Here is a 14,485-nt window from a genome sequence, read left to right as displayed (position 1 = left end):
CTATGTTTATACATTTAATATATCGTCGTTGTTAATTAACTATTTACATAAATTTGAATTCTCACAGTAGACGATTTATAGACTTATAGTATTATATTATTTGTACTAATACTGGTTGAATGCAGCCAGCCTACGCCTTACAAATAATTAAAAACAAAAGTATAAGCCGATAAAATTCGGTTACCTCAGAGTTGAATTTGTCAAATGCTTTCTTTCTGTCTAACACTCGAATCATCATATATGTTACTGCTTTTCTCGTACATTGTTCAAATGACATTTATACTGAGCTGAGAGCTATTTAATTTTGTCGTGTCAGTTGCGTGTCTGCTGTTGCTGGACTGCCGGTCTTGTTTACTAGATAAAAATCCAAAATTTGTTTAGAAGGAAACAGACCTGTATAATTTATTTTATCTAACAGAATTAGTGTTACTTGATACTTATGGCTGGCCAATTAAATGTATAAGATACATATATTTTAATATCGATTTGTTAAATTTTGCAGATTGGTGCGAAAGGTAATGTAGAATTGCAGTTTTACTTGTTTTCATAACATTAATTTATTTCGTATTTCGGTATCATTGTTTTCGCCTTGCAGCTGAGCATTTAAGCTTAAAATTACATGGAAACTACACATTGATAACATTGTCCATTCTACTGTTTTTATTTCTGTCACAACAGGTTTTATCAGTATGCATTTTACGACTATAATTACTAATTTACGCATTTTTACTGCTTTTGAATGGTATTGATAAAACCATACTTCCGTGTTGAAGCTTTGTTATATCTAATTAACATGACTTGAGTCAGTTTTTCACGTTCATACAAAATTGATATACAGTGTGACAATGTTTTGATGATTATAAATAATGTGATTGCTGGCGATGCTTGTGCGTTTGTTTGATAACCGCTGAGCTATTGAGAGTTCCTTGGCATGACTAAATCTAAGAGATTTTTTCATTATAAGTTTTCCGTGAGATGTTTTAGGTGACAAATGGAAGAATGATTATAACTCTTGACCAATTGCCATCAGGCTTTATCTCAAGACAGGCAGAAAGTTGAAATGCTGCTATAATAACAAATGAGAAATGTCTTTTCATACTGGCTTATTTCTACTATAAACTGTTTTCGGGAAATTGGGAAGAACATAAAGCTGAGGTTTTCATTTTGTTTTTTTTTTGATATTCTACTAATGTAAGTTGACATAAATGCTAAGGTATTGCATACATTTAAATGACTATACAATTTCAGAATTAAGCACTTTTGATGTGAATGTTATAAGTAGAACTGAATTGAAAGTAAAAGAAAAAGAAAAATGGAAATAAGACCTTTTTTTTGAAAAGACACTCCTCAAATAATAATAACATTAATTTAATGTATATTAATTTATACATGTGTTAATTAAGCAACATGTTGTTTAAACATCATAAATGTAATTACCTACATAGCCGCTACGTCACCTTGAACATAGACACAATAGAGTAGATGTAGATGTAGTGTAGGGACGCCCGGCCGGAAGCAGGCGGGCTGTCGATCGCGTGCTGCGTTCATTCAGCCCAATTCCCTGAAGTTGGAGCTGCAGGTTACTGTCCCGGCGGCGTTCCCATACCAATCTCCTCAAATCTTCTTGTTTTCCTGCAGAACAGAAGGACATCTTCGAAGGACAATAAATACTTCTATTGAATTTGTCTGAATATTGCGTAACGCGTACGTAAATTGTGCAGTAGGTAATACTCTCTCGATTAATAAATGATATTAGGCTGATAAGTACATTTATTTGAACGAAGGAAGAAAAAGTTGATGTAAAATTCATCTCCACTTTACTTACCCTAAAAACCCACCACCAACAAATTTACAAAAAACAAATAACTAGATTTAGTTATTTATTTTTTGTAAATTTGTTGGTGTGGTTTATCAATCACAAATCGCCATTCGCAACTTTGGTATAGATCATAGATATAAGAAGTAAGGAGATTTATAACGAAGCATAATTTCAATGAGTCTCTTTGTCTCCAACTGTCCCCCACCACATCACTGAGGGCGTGGCCAGACAACCAACTCGCACGCACTGTGATTGGACAAACCGCGCGAAGTAAGAAACGAGAGTGGCGACACTAGAGGGAGGAAAAGTCGATAAAGTAACAGCTATCGATATTTTATATGTTCTGAACATTACCTTATTGTTTTGACATTAAAACGTTTGTTTTAAGTAATAATTGCCATTGTCTTATTTAATTTTCCTTTAAATATTTGACCTTATTTGCAAGCTATGATTTTCAAGGTAGGAGTAAGGTATATCAGTCAATCCATAAGTTCTGCCTCAAAGGTTTTTATTGATAAATGTAATACTAAAGCTTTTAATTTTAAAAAATGTAACATGAATTGAAAGCTTATTTTATGCGAATCAAAAATTAATAAATAATTAATTTGATTGTTTTTAAATTTTAGTAACGATTTTATTTACTGTTTGTTTATATTGTTTACTGTGAGATTCTCGTTAGACGCGATCACTCGTCTGGATTGTACTTCAAAAGGGAGTAAAAATCAGGGTTACATTATTAAAATAGTTACAATTGTATTTTTGAATGAACTTTCTTTATTATAGCATATGTGGCTACCAGAATCCGAATATTACATAGAGTTATGAAGAGCTGCGAAAGAAAATTATGTTAAATTATATTTTTGCAAGCATGAACATATTTGATTATACTTAGTGCAGTTATTCGAATCGTTGTTAGGACTCTGACTAAGATATACTTATAGGTATAAACTACAATGTAATAAATAATTGTTATGAATACAGTTTTTTCCATGACGTACCTACTCGATATTACATTGAAATTAATGGGTATACTACATTAAGTGAAAAGTAATTACTTCCATACACACTATATCCAGACATTTTTATCGATAACGTTCAAACATCAATTATGCACGAGCGCCACTCTGTTTCGCGGCGGCAAGAGGCTAGCGGTTGGCGGTCGTGCCAAGAAACAGTAATGCCGTTGTGAATATCGTTAGCGCCTTAACCTTAATACATTGCGCCGTTGCTTAGCACACAACAAATAGTTTTCCATGCTAAACCATCAATGTAGAATGCATATTCAAATTGCCACGCGTTTATTTCACAAAATGGTCCGACTCGGAGAAATCAGTAGTCACTGGAATTATTTGTAAAATTGTATGGTTTTATAGACTAATACGTGAAAAAAAATGTACCCACATGTGGTATGTAACACCATCATCCTTATAGTTTTTGGATACACTCCTATTTCGACACGAAACAACGGCATTTTAAGAAAATTGACTCGCACATTTTTCGATGACAGCTAAATTCCGACTGTAGACGGCGGACACGGTATGGCCACGACCTGGCCATGTCGCGGCGACACGCACCACGCCTCGGTCAGATTTCTATTACCTTTTATGATGAGGTATAGATATATGCGAAAATACAACTTTTTTCTAGTACTAATGAATGATAGTAATGATCATTGAGCTAAGCTGCAAACGGCCAGACAGACAGACTGGCGGATATGGCGACACTATAAGAGTATACTTACTACTTATCTATTTATCTATCCATATTTTTTCCAGATCAAACCCAGCGTAAACCTACACCATGCGTCGCTACTGGCACCGTTTGCTTCGGCTACGAAACCTCATATTCCTCGTCATAATCCTGATAGTGCTATACACATTGAGGTCATGGACCGACCTCACCGACAGCGCGCCGCCGGCGGTGGTGCCCCACTTCATTGCGTTAAGCGGCACCAACATTCCTATATTTGTGCCTAAAAGCACAAAGGTAAGTGCCATCATAGTTCTCAGAACAAATCTCGATATCATGGGTACTATGTAATGAACAAGGGCTGTTGAAGTATGAAATTGTAGAATTCGATTCAGTAGTGCTGCTCGCGGCATGAGAATCTACAAGCAAGGGAATTTAAAAATAAATCTTTTGTCTTTATAGATAAACGCAATTTCGCCTTTGTTTTATTCACAGCAATTTAATAAACTATTATATATTATTATCAACAGTGAATTATTATCATACTTATTTACAAGTAGAATCGCACCTTTGTGTGGTGATCTCGCGTTCTTCGCTTCGCTTTATAACGCGGTGTCAGTTATTAACGTAAAAAGAACGAGGCGCTTTTTAAAAAAGCTACTCCTAAAGGAAATTGAATTATTTTGTTCCGGACACAGTCACTGAATTTGTATTACCAAATTTGACTTATGTTGAATTTATATTTTTTACTAGTCAAGCATTGAGGAATAATCTGTATAACATGTAGTCATACATTGTTTATTTTTCAGAAAATAGATTGGCACAACTATATTCAAATAGAACAGGATGAAAAACGCACAGGTAAGTTATTTCAAGGTTTATAGCCTTTTTCAGGGCTAATGGGTATGATATAAATAAACTCCGAGTTTAAAATGCTATATAAATTCTCGGTCTCTGTGAACAGGTATTGGAGAGCAAGGCAAGCCCGCATCTCTGTCGTCATCAGAGGCTTCTCTAGAAAAAAGTCTCTACGCTGTCAATGGCTTTAATGGAGCTCTTAGTGACAAAATTCCCCTTAACCGCTCCTTGAGGGACATCAGGCATAAGCTGTGCAAGACACGCTTGTATATAGGTTAGTTATATCAGATTTATACAAGTATGGGAGGGTAATAGAGCTCTTCTGCTCTCGTCAAAGGCATCTCTGGAATGAATCCCTATACGATAAAAAAACATGTACAACAGGCAATAAACACATCGCTAAGTTGAATCTTGAACACTGCTGGGCAAAGGCCTCCCTCTCTTTCTTCCACGCATCTCGGTCTATGGCAATATTAGGCCAATCTTCCCGAAAGACGTCAAGGTCGTGCCGCCATCTTCTTCGAGATCTGCTGTGACGCCGCACTGTGTTTGGCGTCCACTCTGTAGTTTTCTTGACCAGTTTTTTCACAATGTACTACGCTTTCCAGAATCACTGCCCACTGTGAGCGTGGTGGTGCCATTTCACAACGAGCACTGGAGCACCCTACTCCGGACGGCGCAGAGCGTCGTGCACCGCTCGCCGCCGCATTTGCTTAGAGAAGTCTTATTGGTGGACGACGCGAGTACCAAGGGTAGGTTCAGAGTTGTTGGTCGTGGGTTGGTATTGTGTACAACGAGCACTGGAATACTCCGGACGCAAACGTCGTGAACCGCTTGCCGCAGTATTTATTAAGATAAGTCTTATTGGTGGACGACGCTGGTACTAAGGGTACGTTATATGCTTCTCACTTTAAAAATACCCTACCAAGATTCGCGCCCCATCACACTCTTTTTTGCAACCAAGCGGGGTCCCGATATCTATACATCAATTATAACAACAGTCCCTTATTTCAGATTTCCTAAAAGGCAAGCTAGACGCGTACCTAGCCGCTAACATCCCTAAAGCCCGGGTCATACGGCTGGAGAAACGCAGCGGGCTCATCACGGCGCGGCTGGCGGGCGCGCGGCAGGCCACGGCAGATGTGCTAGTGTTCCTGGACTCGCACACGGAGGCTAACGTCAACTGGCTGCCACCGTTGCTAGGTGAGAAAATCTCTAAAGCTTGCGTCATAACCCTTAACTACTACTCAAGACAAAAGAAAGAAAGAAAAGTATAGACAGCCTGCAAGAAAATTGTCATTTCTGACAAAAAACTTATTTGATTTTGTATATATTTCCAGAGCCGATAGCTCTAGACTACCGCACGGCAGTCTGCCCCTACATCGACGTGCTGGACTACGCCACGTTCGAGTACCGAGCACAGGACGAGGGCGCCCGCGGCGCCTTCGACTGGGAGCTGTTCTACAAGCGCCTGCCGCCGCTGCCGCGCGACCAGGCCCGCATGCCGGAGCCCTTCCCGTGAGTACCCTCGACGGGAGCTGTTCTACAAGCGCCTGCCGCCGCTGCCGCGCGACCAGGCCCGCATGCCGGAGCCCTTCCCGTGAGTACCCTCGACGGGAGCTGTTCTACAAGCGCCTGCCGCCGCTGCCGCGCGACCAGGCCCGCATGCCGGAGCCCTTCCCGTTAAGCAGCGCCCACAATTTATGGGCGTGTAAACTCTAGAGTTACATGCGCATGCTTCTTCGGAGCACTGGAAACCGTCCTCATCTATTATTTGACTTGTAATCTATTGTTCATAGAAATAGAGCCGACAATCTGTTGGACCTTCAAGATGATTCTAATGACTTTTTACTAGTTGGCTCTTTCCGATTTTTGCGATAAAGCTTAAATCTGCTTTGTATTCACGCTGTGAAGTAGATTGACCAAGAAGAAAAACGAAATAGTCATGTTTTTAGCGATCTGACTATACGTTTTAGGGGCGTCAGCGTCACGTGGGCGGGTGCACGGAGAGGGCGCACGCACGCGGGTGCCATCGTAGGTAAAATCCGTCGCACGCGTCCGCGCCAGTTATCGTTGCTGATTCTATGTTTGGTAAACCGCTTACCCGCTCCGTGCAACCGCGCCAGCTAGCGGGCGCCCTTAGGCTTAGAAAGCACTGTGAGTAATTACTTGCGGTTTTAGAACTGCAAAAAGTGTTACGGCATGCTTCATAAGCGCACGCACTTGTAAGATTAAAACCGCAAGAAATGAATCGCAGTGCGTGCTAAGCCGTGCTCCGCTGCTAAGCTAAGCATGTCGGTGGTGACTGCCGCAGGTCGCCGGTGATGGCGGGCGGGCTGTTCGCCATCTCGCGCGCGTGGTTCTGGCAGCTCGGCGGCTACGACCCCGGCCTCGACATCTGGGGCGGCGAGCAGTACGAGCTCAGCTTCAAGGTCATGCCCGGTGCCCAGCCTGCATCACTATTTATACTTGCCGCAGCACCAAGTGGCGAGTCGCCCAATACTGTTGGGACTCCCGCTCTATAAGGCCGTGCAAGTGCGAAAGAGCTAAAGATACCTGACTTGCTACATATTATTGCGGCAAGTATAACTACACTTGTAACTATACCCCATTTCAGATAGGATTAGACTGTAGAAAAAGTGGTTCTTTATAATACGACATTTTGGATGTCATTTAATAAGTAACACTTCTCAATTACACGTTCCGAACCTAGTTCTAAATAAAAAATCGAAAACGAATACCTATGTATATTTATCCACCGATCATTTAAGCAACTTTCACAGCAAAATTGTAATAATTGTAATTGTAATCTAATTGTAGTTTATAATTTGCTTATGTATTCGTTCTCGTTGTATCAGAATCGAAGTTGTTTGTAGTACACCTTCACAGAAAAGGTTTAGAATCTCCGATTTTGTGATCTTCTAGAGTCCAATGTTATCTGGAATGAAGTACCCAGTAGAGTAGGTGGCACTAAACTATATTTCACTGTGAAAACATTAATTAAATTTTATTCATAGCTTATGACAATTTCTTCCAATAGGCGACAATACAGTAATTTGGTATCTTCGAGCCGTTAACGTCATCTAACATTATTGTCAGAAGATGGATAGAAGACAATAAGTGTGCTTTTAAAATAGTAGATTGTACTTTACAGAAGCCATTTTTATCCCAGCCAATTTATTGGCGTGAGCGCAGAGAGGACCAATATAGTCGAGAATAAAAATGGACATTTATGCCAAAGTTATACGCTCTGCCTTTCACTTCGCTTGCGAAGAAAAATTACAAAATAATCCAATATTTTAGGTTATTTTACCGTATTTGTTCAAGACTAAAGAAAATCGTATTCAGGCCGGTAGGGGGCGCGCCAGTAGTTTGTGTAGCAGATTTTGAACTTTATTGCTTAGTTAATAAGGGTCGTAATAGATGATTTTATGCTTCCTGGCATAATAAGCAATTTTATGTCGCTTACACGCTACTTATGTCAATTTTACGAGCATGAAAAGAGAAAATAATTATTTTGCTAAAAAGTTTTGTTCGTTCGATATACTAAAAACTCTTCGATTAACCTATGTTGTTGTAGTTGTACTCAATACTACTATTAGTATTGAGTAATAACAAAATAATGAATTTCCTTGTAAATGTTTCGACTCTAAAAGACGTGCTGAGATTTGAATGGAACATTGTTTACGCTGGAAGCATTTTATTCGTGATCGAAGCTTGAAATGCCGGGGTCGTGTAATGTATCCCAGCAGTAACATACTATAGGGAGCGTGCACGAACTATAGGAGGCAGCACAGGAGCCGTCAGATTTTTGGCGCGAGGTGTAAATGTGATGTTTTTTGTTCCGATGTAGCCCACAAGATGGCAGAACCTACTATGCACAAGAAAACACTTGACGTGTAAATATGCCTGTTTATGGTTCCGATTCAGACCACAAGATGGCAGACCCTCCAACGCGCACGGTCCCTATAGGTCAAAACGTATGCGGAATTGGGTACTTGACACATGTTGAATATTATAGCAAAATTTAGCTAAATGGGTAGAAAATGAGCCGTCCATTATAAAAAAAGTGGAATTTAAAAAGACATATTGAGATTATAAATAAAATATAAGGTCTCTATTTTTTCTTTTTAACAAAAAAAAAAAAAGAAAATGGTACCATTCGGTTCCTTACATTTTATTGAAACATAAATTGTATGACAACTATATACATAAACGTAATATTTCAGGGTCAAAATAGCAATTTTCTTGATCTTCCATACATTTCGGACAGACTAATGTAATGTGACGTCACATTACAATATCATTTTGTTAGAGGCGTTTGTGACACAAACAAATAACAAGAGAAAAAGAAAATTGACAAGAGACAAAGAAAAAGTAACATAAAATTTGACACTAATATCAATAACAATGTATTTATTACGTGTCTTATTTTTAGATTAGTAGAGATATTAGTAGAGAGTCATGTGTTGTGGTAAAGAATAGGCGCTGACTCAGCATAAATGCTGCGGAGACCACAGCGCTCATCTTCCGTCAGAACCTAGACACTATAGACATTTGATCCTTAAAAAAAAAACAAGATGGATTGTAGAAGGAGCCAATTGAAGACTTATTAATGAAATAAAAATATATTACTATTTTTCCTTTTAAAATACAGAATAGAGTTGGTTAACAATCTGATGCACACGTACAGATCTGGCAGTGCGGCGGGCGCATGCTGGACGCGCCGTGCTCGCGCGTGGGCCACGTGTACCGCAAGTTCGCGCCCTTCCCCAACCCCAACCACGGGGACTTCGTGGGCAAGGTACTCAACGACCTCTAAGCCTCACGGTCCTACCTATACGACTTATTAAGTTCGATGTAATTTAAATATTTCAATAGGAACAGAGTTCCTTTTGTTTTGTTCAGTTTTTAATTAATACAAAATATCTTTGTTTCTTAGTGTAAGGCCTGAGTGGACGCTCGAAGCGGAGCGTTCGGCGGGGCGTGCAGCGTGGCGTCGGGCTCACAAGTGATGTGAGCAGCGTGCACTGAGGCCGCTCCTATACGTTTGCATTTGTTTAACATGCACGCTGCACGCCCAACTCGAGCGTCCACTCAGGCCTTACACTTACACTGTAGATTCAAACTCCGTTGACGAATTTTCGATATTTTATAGATTTTAGGAGGTTATAGATAGATACGCAATTTTTTATGATAAATATAGGAGGCAAACGAGCAGATGAATGGCCTGATGGTGACAATTACCGTCACCCATGGACACCTGCAAAACCCCCCCCCCCCCCCCGGCCTGTACCTGCCTACGCCCATGGCAGTTTGGAGACCGGTTGCTATTCTATGGTTTCATCTAGCTCTTTGTATCGTACTTGGTTGGTTTAGTAATAGCATTTGTTTCAGAATTACCGGCGAGTAGCGGAAGTGTGGATGGACGAATACGCGGAATACCTGTACCAACGGCGGCCACACTACCGCCTGATCGACACCGGGGACATCTACGAACAGACGGCGATCCGACAGAAGCTCAAGTGCAAGTCGTTCCGCTGGTTCATGACGCAGGTATCTGAACTGAGCTAGTATGTCTCTTCTTCTCTTCTTTTCATCCTGTTATCCCCTGCTGGGGTGTAGGGCTCGAACCATTTTCTTCCACTGACTCCGGTCCTGGGCTGCTCGGGTAACCTCCCACCCTATCCCCAATACACCCAACTCTTGCTCCACGGAACGGCGCCAAGTAGATTAGGGCGACCATGTTTCCGTTTTCCGGGCATCTTCCAGGTCAGGGCCACTTTGGATAGGTGGGTGTCAGGCTTCCTGAGGGTATGCCGTAAATCAAAAAATACTAACATAACCTAACTTAAAACGAATTGTACAACAAAACAGTATTCTGCCGTTCATATCAGAATATTTTGAAGGACTTTTTTTGAGGGACGATTCAAAATATTTTTTAGCTAGACAAAAAGCCGGGTCTAACACAATAGTACATTGTGCAACGAGGGGGGTAAGTGCAAACGAGAGTCTATAGATTCACGACAGCCGCAGGCTTGACTGAATTAACGACTCGAGTTGCACATCTGCAATATTCTTACCCCCGGAATTACACACAATGTTTTTCATCATGCTTGCGAAGAAAAATACTAAATTTTAAGTGACATAATTCTTAAATACGGTGACGTTCCAGACATTCGTCCGCCATATTGTCATTTTTTGACAAGTTAGGCTCCCATTCGACATTCATCCGCGATTGAAAATTGTGTAAAAAATATTTTAAACGCATATTAAATTAAACAAATTAAATTGTTTTAAACTTCAACAAAAAATACATTATCAACATCAGTATTTTAAAAGAGAAACTCATTAATACCTTGACTTTAAACAAGTATTTTACTTTTAACCTACTTGGTGGTTCTAGTTAGTGACATGGTAAAAAAAAACTAACTCCCGTGGGAGTAAAATAGACTTTAGTGTGATGAAAAGAATATAACGAATTTGAAATTTAAAATGGCGATTACAGTTTCATGACATGGCTGTTGCTGTGAACCATAATGCAAGTTGTTCCTTTTGTTGGTGACACAGATCTGATATCGAGCTAACGAAGATGGTATAGCTATGCTGTGTCACCTTGAGTTGTCGTGTGAGGAGATCTGTGCCCGAAACTCGATAGGCCAAGAGCTATAAATTTCACGTAATTTACTATAAAATTTACGTCACAGGCTTTTTTTTATTTATAAATATATTATGTGGTTCTTTTTCAGGTGGCGTTTGATCTCATTGCTAAGTACCCGCCTGTAGAACCAAAAGCGTTCGCGGAAGGACGGGTAAGCTAAAAAAATCAAATATTATATGTATCTATTAGAGGGACTCTATTGTCGAAGGCACTTACGCCATTATTTACGATGCTCCAATACCATGAGACGTTGCGCGCCTTACGACGCTACGAGTTTTATTTAATTGAATTTGTCTCGACGGAAACAAGCCTACAACCTAAACTATTTCACTATTCCTTCATGTTTTATTTTTGTTTCCTCTTATTCGTCATTTTATACAGATTTAATTATTGTATGGGCTCCAATTAATTAACCACTGATTAAATAAATTAAATAAATCTAAAATAAGTTTTTTGCCAAAAATTGGTTGATTTTATTGCTGACTGTAAATTTATTTAAACTGTCGTCGACTAATACTCATTGAGGCACTTATAAAAAAGTGGCTGTGACAGAATCGGACAGACAGACGGACATGACGAATCTATAAGGGTTCCGTTTTTTGCCATTTGGCTACGGAACCCTAAAAACCCAAAAACAGGTTACATTGCTTTATCCCAGAGTTCCTATGGTCACCTGCATTCTCCATCAGATCGATGGTACCATAATATTGCATTGTTATTCAATTTACATACGTATGTGAAGTTTTAGCTCAGTCGAATAATCGCATGTGGGTCTAATTTAGCTTGAGAGATTTGATTACAGGCAACGGGATGGGTGAAACTAACCCTTGGAGTGATAGGCCGTCGACTCCCGACCGATTATGTCATTTAAATTTCAAATTTGACTAATTGAAATAAAATCGAAATTCCAATAACACAAAAACGACATATGCCACTTGAAGAGCTAAGTCATAGCTTGTAAAAAACGCAAAGGTCAGGCGCGGATAAATCCCCACCATTCAAGTCCACCTCAACACCTAGCTTATTGTGTTCAGATCCGTCCATTGATCGCGCCAGACTTGTGCACGGACGCCTACCACGGCAACAACAAGGAGACGGTTCTACTGAAGCCGTGTCAGGACGGGCTCAGCGAGCAAGTGTGGGAGTTCAGCTGGCATAAAGACATCAAGTGAGTCAAACATGAGGTTAATACTGTGATATCAATGTTACTACCTATTTACTTTTATTTAAATGTATTAATGAAGCCAAAACAATACGCCTACGCGTGGATGCTTTCCTTGAAACGACCAATCGCAACGCCGTTAGCACCCATCTCGCGCTTAACCACTTCTTCAATGTTTGGTGACTTGCGTTGCGAACAAAATTACCAATATTAGGATTCTATAGGTGGTTTTCTGTGGTCGAACTTGAGGTCTAGGTCACCTAGCCTAGGGTTCAGATATCATGGCCTACCACGGCAATAAGGAGACTGTCCTACTGAAGCCGTGTCAGGACCTCACTGAGCAAGTGTGGGAGTTCAGCTGACATAAGGACATCAAGTGAGTCAACATGAGGTCTAGTGTTCAGATGGCATGGCTTACCACGGCCACTAGGAGACTGTTCTACTGAACCCGTGTCAGGACGTCACCGAGCAAGTGTGGGAGTTCAGCTGACATAAGGACATCAAGTGAGTCAAACATGAGGTCTAGTGTTCAGATGGCATGGCTTACCACGGCCACTAGGAGACTGTTCTACTGAAATACTAATAGTTCTACTCTAATTTTACGGCTTAACTCGCCTATTTCAGTCACTCGCGCGACTCCCGACTCCATTTTCAAGCTAACAAAACATGAGTACCAGTCACGACAGCTGCGCGCCGTGTACTGCTGCTCGACGTGCAACGCGCTGGGTAAGCCTGCCACTGTGGAGTTTCTGCAGTCCATCTTCTACACACTCCGTATGTGTTGCAATAGTCTCGCGCGTCGCATGTAACATGTAGGTGACGATGACGGTTTGATGCAACTGTCTCTAAAAAGTACCTACAAAGAAATCGTTTTTTGCAGAGTGAAAACTAGGAGGATATGCTGGGACCTGCCGGAGTCTTCGCCCCACAGTCCTGTGCGTCTCTACGACTGCCACCTCGGCGGCGGCAACCAGGAGTGGCGGTACGACCCGGTGAGTGGTGTGGCTGTCAGAAGAATATGCTGGGACCTACCGTAGTCCTCACCCCTTAGCGGCCCATGACAGAACTGAGCGAGTTCAGCAATTTTAGAGGTCGCATGGTCGGAGAGATTTTGTGCGCTACAGTGCGTATGAGAGAAGAGATTATGAGTTCGCTGCCTCAGGAGAATTCGGGGCATAAATGGGATAGCGATTTTATCAATTCGTGCTATTAGATCGGCGCAATCTGTATTGCCACGTAAGATGCTGCACGTTGTATAATAATATAATAATTCAGCCTATATTCGTTCCACTGCTGGGCACAGGCCTCCTCTCATGTTCGAGAGGGCTTGGGCTATAGTCCCCACGCTGGCCCAATGCGAGTTGGGGATTTCACATACACCTTTGAATTTCTTTGCGGATGTGCGCAGGTTTCCTCACGATGTTTTCCTTCACCGAATAGGTAGTATGATTTTCCATACACAGTTCCGAAACTCATTGGTATGAGCCAGGATTTGAACCCGCGACTTCCGGATTGAAAGTCGGACATCAATCCACTAGGCCACCACCGCTACCGCTGCACGTTGTAACGAATCTAAAAACGACGAATATAACGAGTCATGTCGTCATAAGTTACAAATAATTTAGAGAAGATTTCGCGGCAGTTTAAATTAAAACTGTTAGTATTTTCTGCACAATTGAGGTATTTAATTACTTATACCTACATATCGAAAGCAGTTATGTCGATATTTCATTATTTTTGTGGACCCCTCGTTTTTGCTAGGTATAACTAGGTACAACATCTAGCTACCTTCACCAAGGAAGGAAGGTCAAGTTCCGGAAGTTCCGTGGCCGGCTCCCCGACACCGCGGGGTTGCTTTATATTTTTGGATAATATTTTGTAATTCGTGTGCTACTTTCAGTAGTCATTTTATCACTCTGTTTTTCCCAGAAATCGCAGCAAATCCGCAAGTCAGCCGCAGTATGCCTGGACAGCTCGGCAACTGACCAGCAATTGTTCGTGTCTTCGTGCGACGCCAGCTTAGACTCGCAGCGGTTCCTGCTCGACCATGTCGACCAGGACGCTCTGTCGCGCTGGGACTCGCTGCACGTCGCCGTCACGGGGCCCGAGGTTCCCGACTGGTATATAGATAACTAACAGGTACGAGGGAAACTAAAGGCTAACGATGTTAAACCATGTAAACAAACTGACCGTTGGGCAAGGGAACGCAAGCTCCGAGCTCCCCCATTGGTTCTTTTGCCTCACAACACCCAGATCAGGTTGAGTCGCTCAACTGATCTCGCTGGAGCGCAAACTC

General features: G+C 41.2%; 1 protein-coding gene across 1 annotated transcript; it reads left to right on the top strand.

Moving 5' to 3' along the window:
* The first annotated feature begins 108 nt into the window (after positions 1-108).
* Positions 109-14,485, top strand: LOC133517251 (N-acetylgalactosaminyltransferase 6-like). Its single transcript, XM_061850469.1, has 14 exons — positions 109-515; positions 3,595-3,805; positions 4,318-4,369; positions 4,473-4,640; positions 4,975-5,118; positions 5,381-5,569; positions 5,707-5,884; positions 6,681-6,798; positions 9,060-9,170; positions 9,764-9,922; positions 11,116-11,178; positions 12,062-12,195; positions 13,070-13,181; positions 14,119-14,485. Exons 2-14 carry the CDS (start codon positions 3,620-3,622, stop codon positions 14,323-14,325), a joined length of 1,821 nt encoding a protein of 606 aa, XP_061706453.1. The 5' UTR covers positions 109-515; positions 3,595-3,619; the 3' UTR covers positions 14,326-14,485.

This window comes from Cydia pomonella, chromosome 4, assembly GCF_033807575.1.
Source record: "Cydia pomonella isolate Wapato2018A chromosome 4, ilCydPomo1, whole genome shotgun sequence".
In the NCBI taxonomy this organism is placed as follows: Eukaryota; Metazoa; Arthropoda; class Insecta; order Lepidoptera; family Tortricidae; genus Cydia; species Cydia pomonella.
The sequence above is the reverse complement of the archived record's forward strand: the minus strand, read 5'-3'. Positions and strand labels throughout refer to the sequence as shown.

Coding starts and splice junctions, on each gene's coding strand:
- LOC133517251 (XM_061850469.1), top strand. CDS start 3,620: ATGCGTCGCTACTGGCACCGTTTGCTTCGGCTACGAAACCTCATATTC. Junction 5,570..5,706: donor CTGGCTGCCACCGTTGCTAG/GTGAGAAAATCT, acceptor ATATATTTCCAG/AGCCGATAGCTCTAGACTAC. Junction 9,923..11,115: donor TCCGCTGGTTCATGACGCAG/GTATCTGAACTG, acceptor GTTCTTTTTCAG/GTGGCGTTTGATCTCATTGC.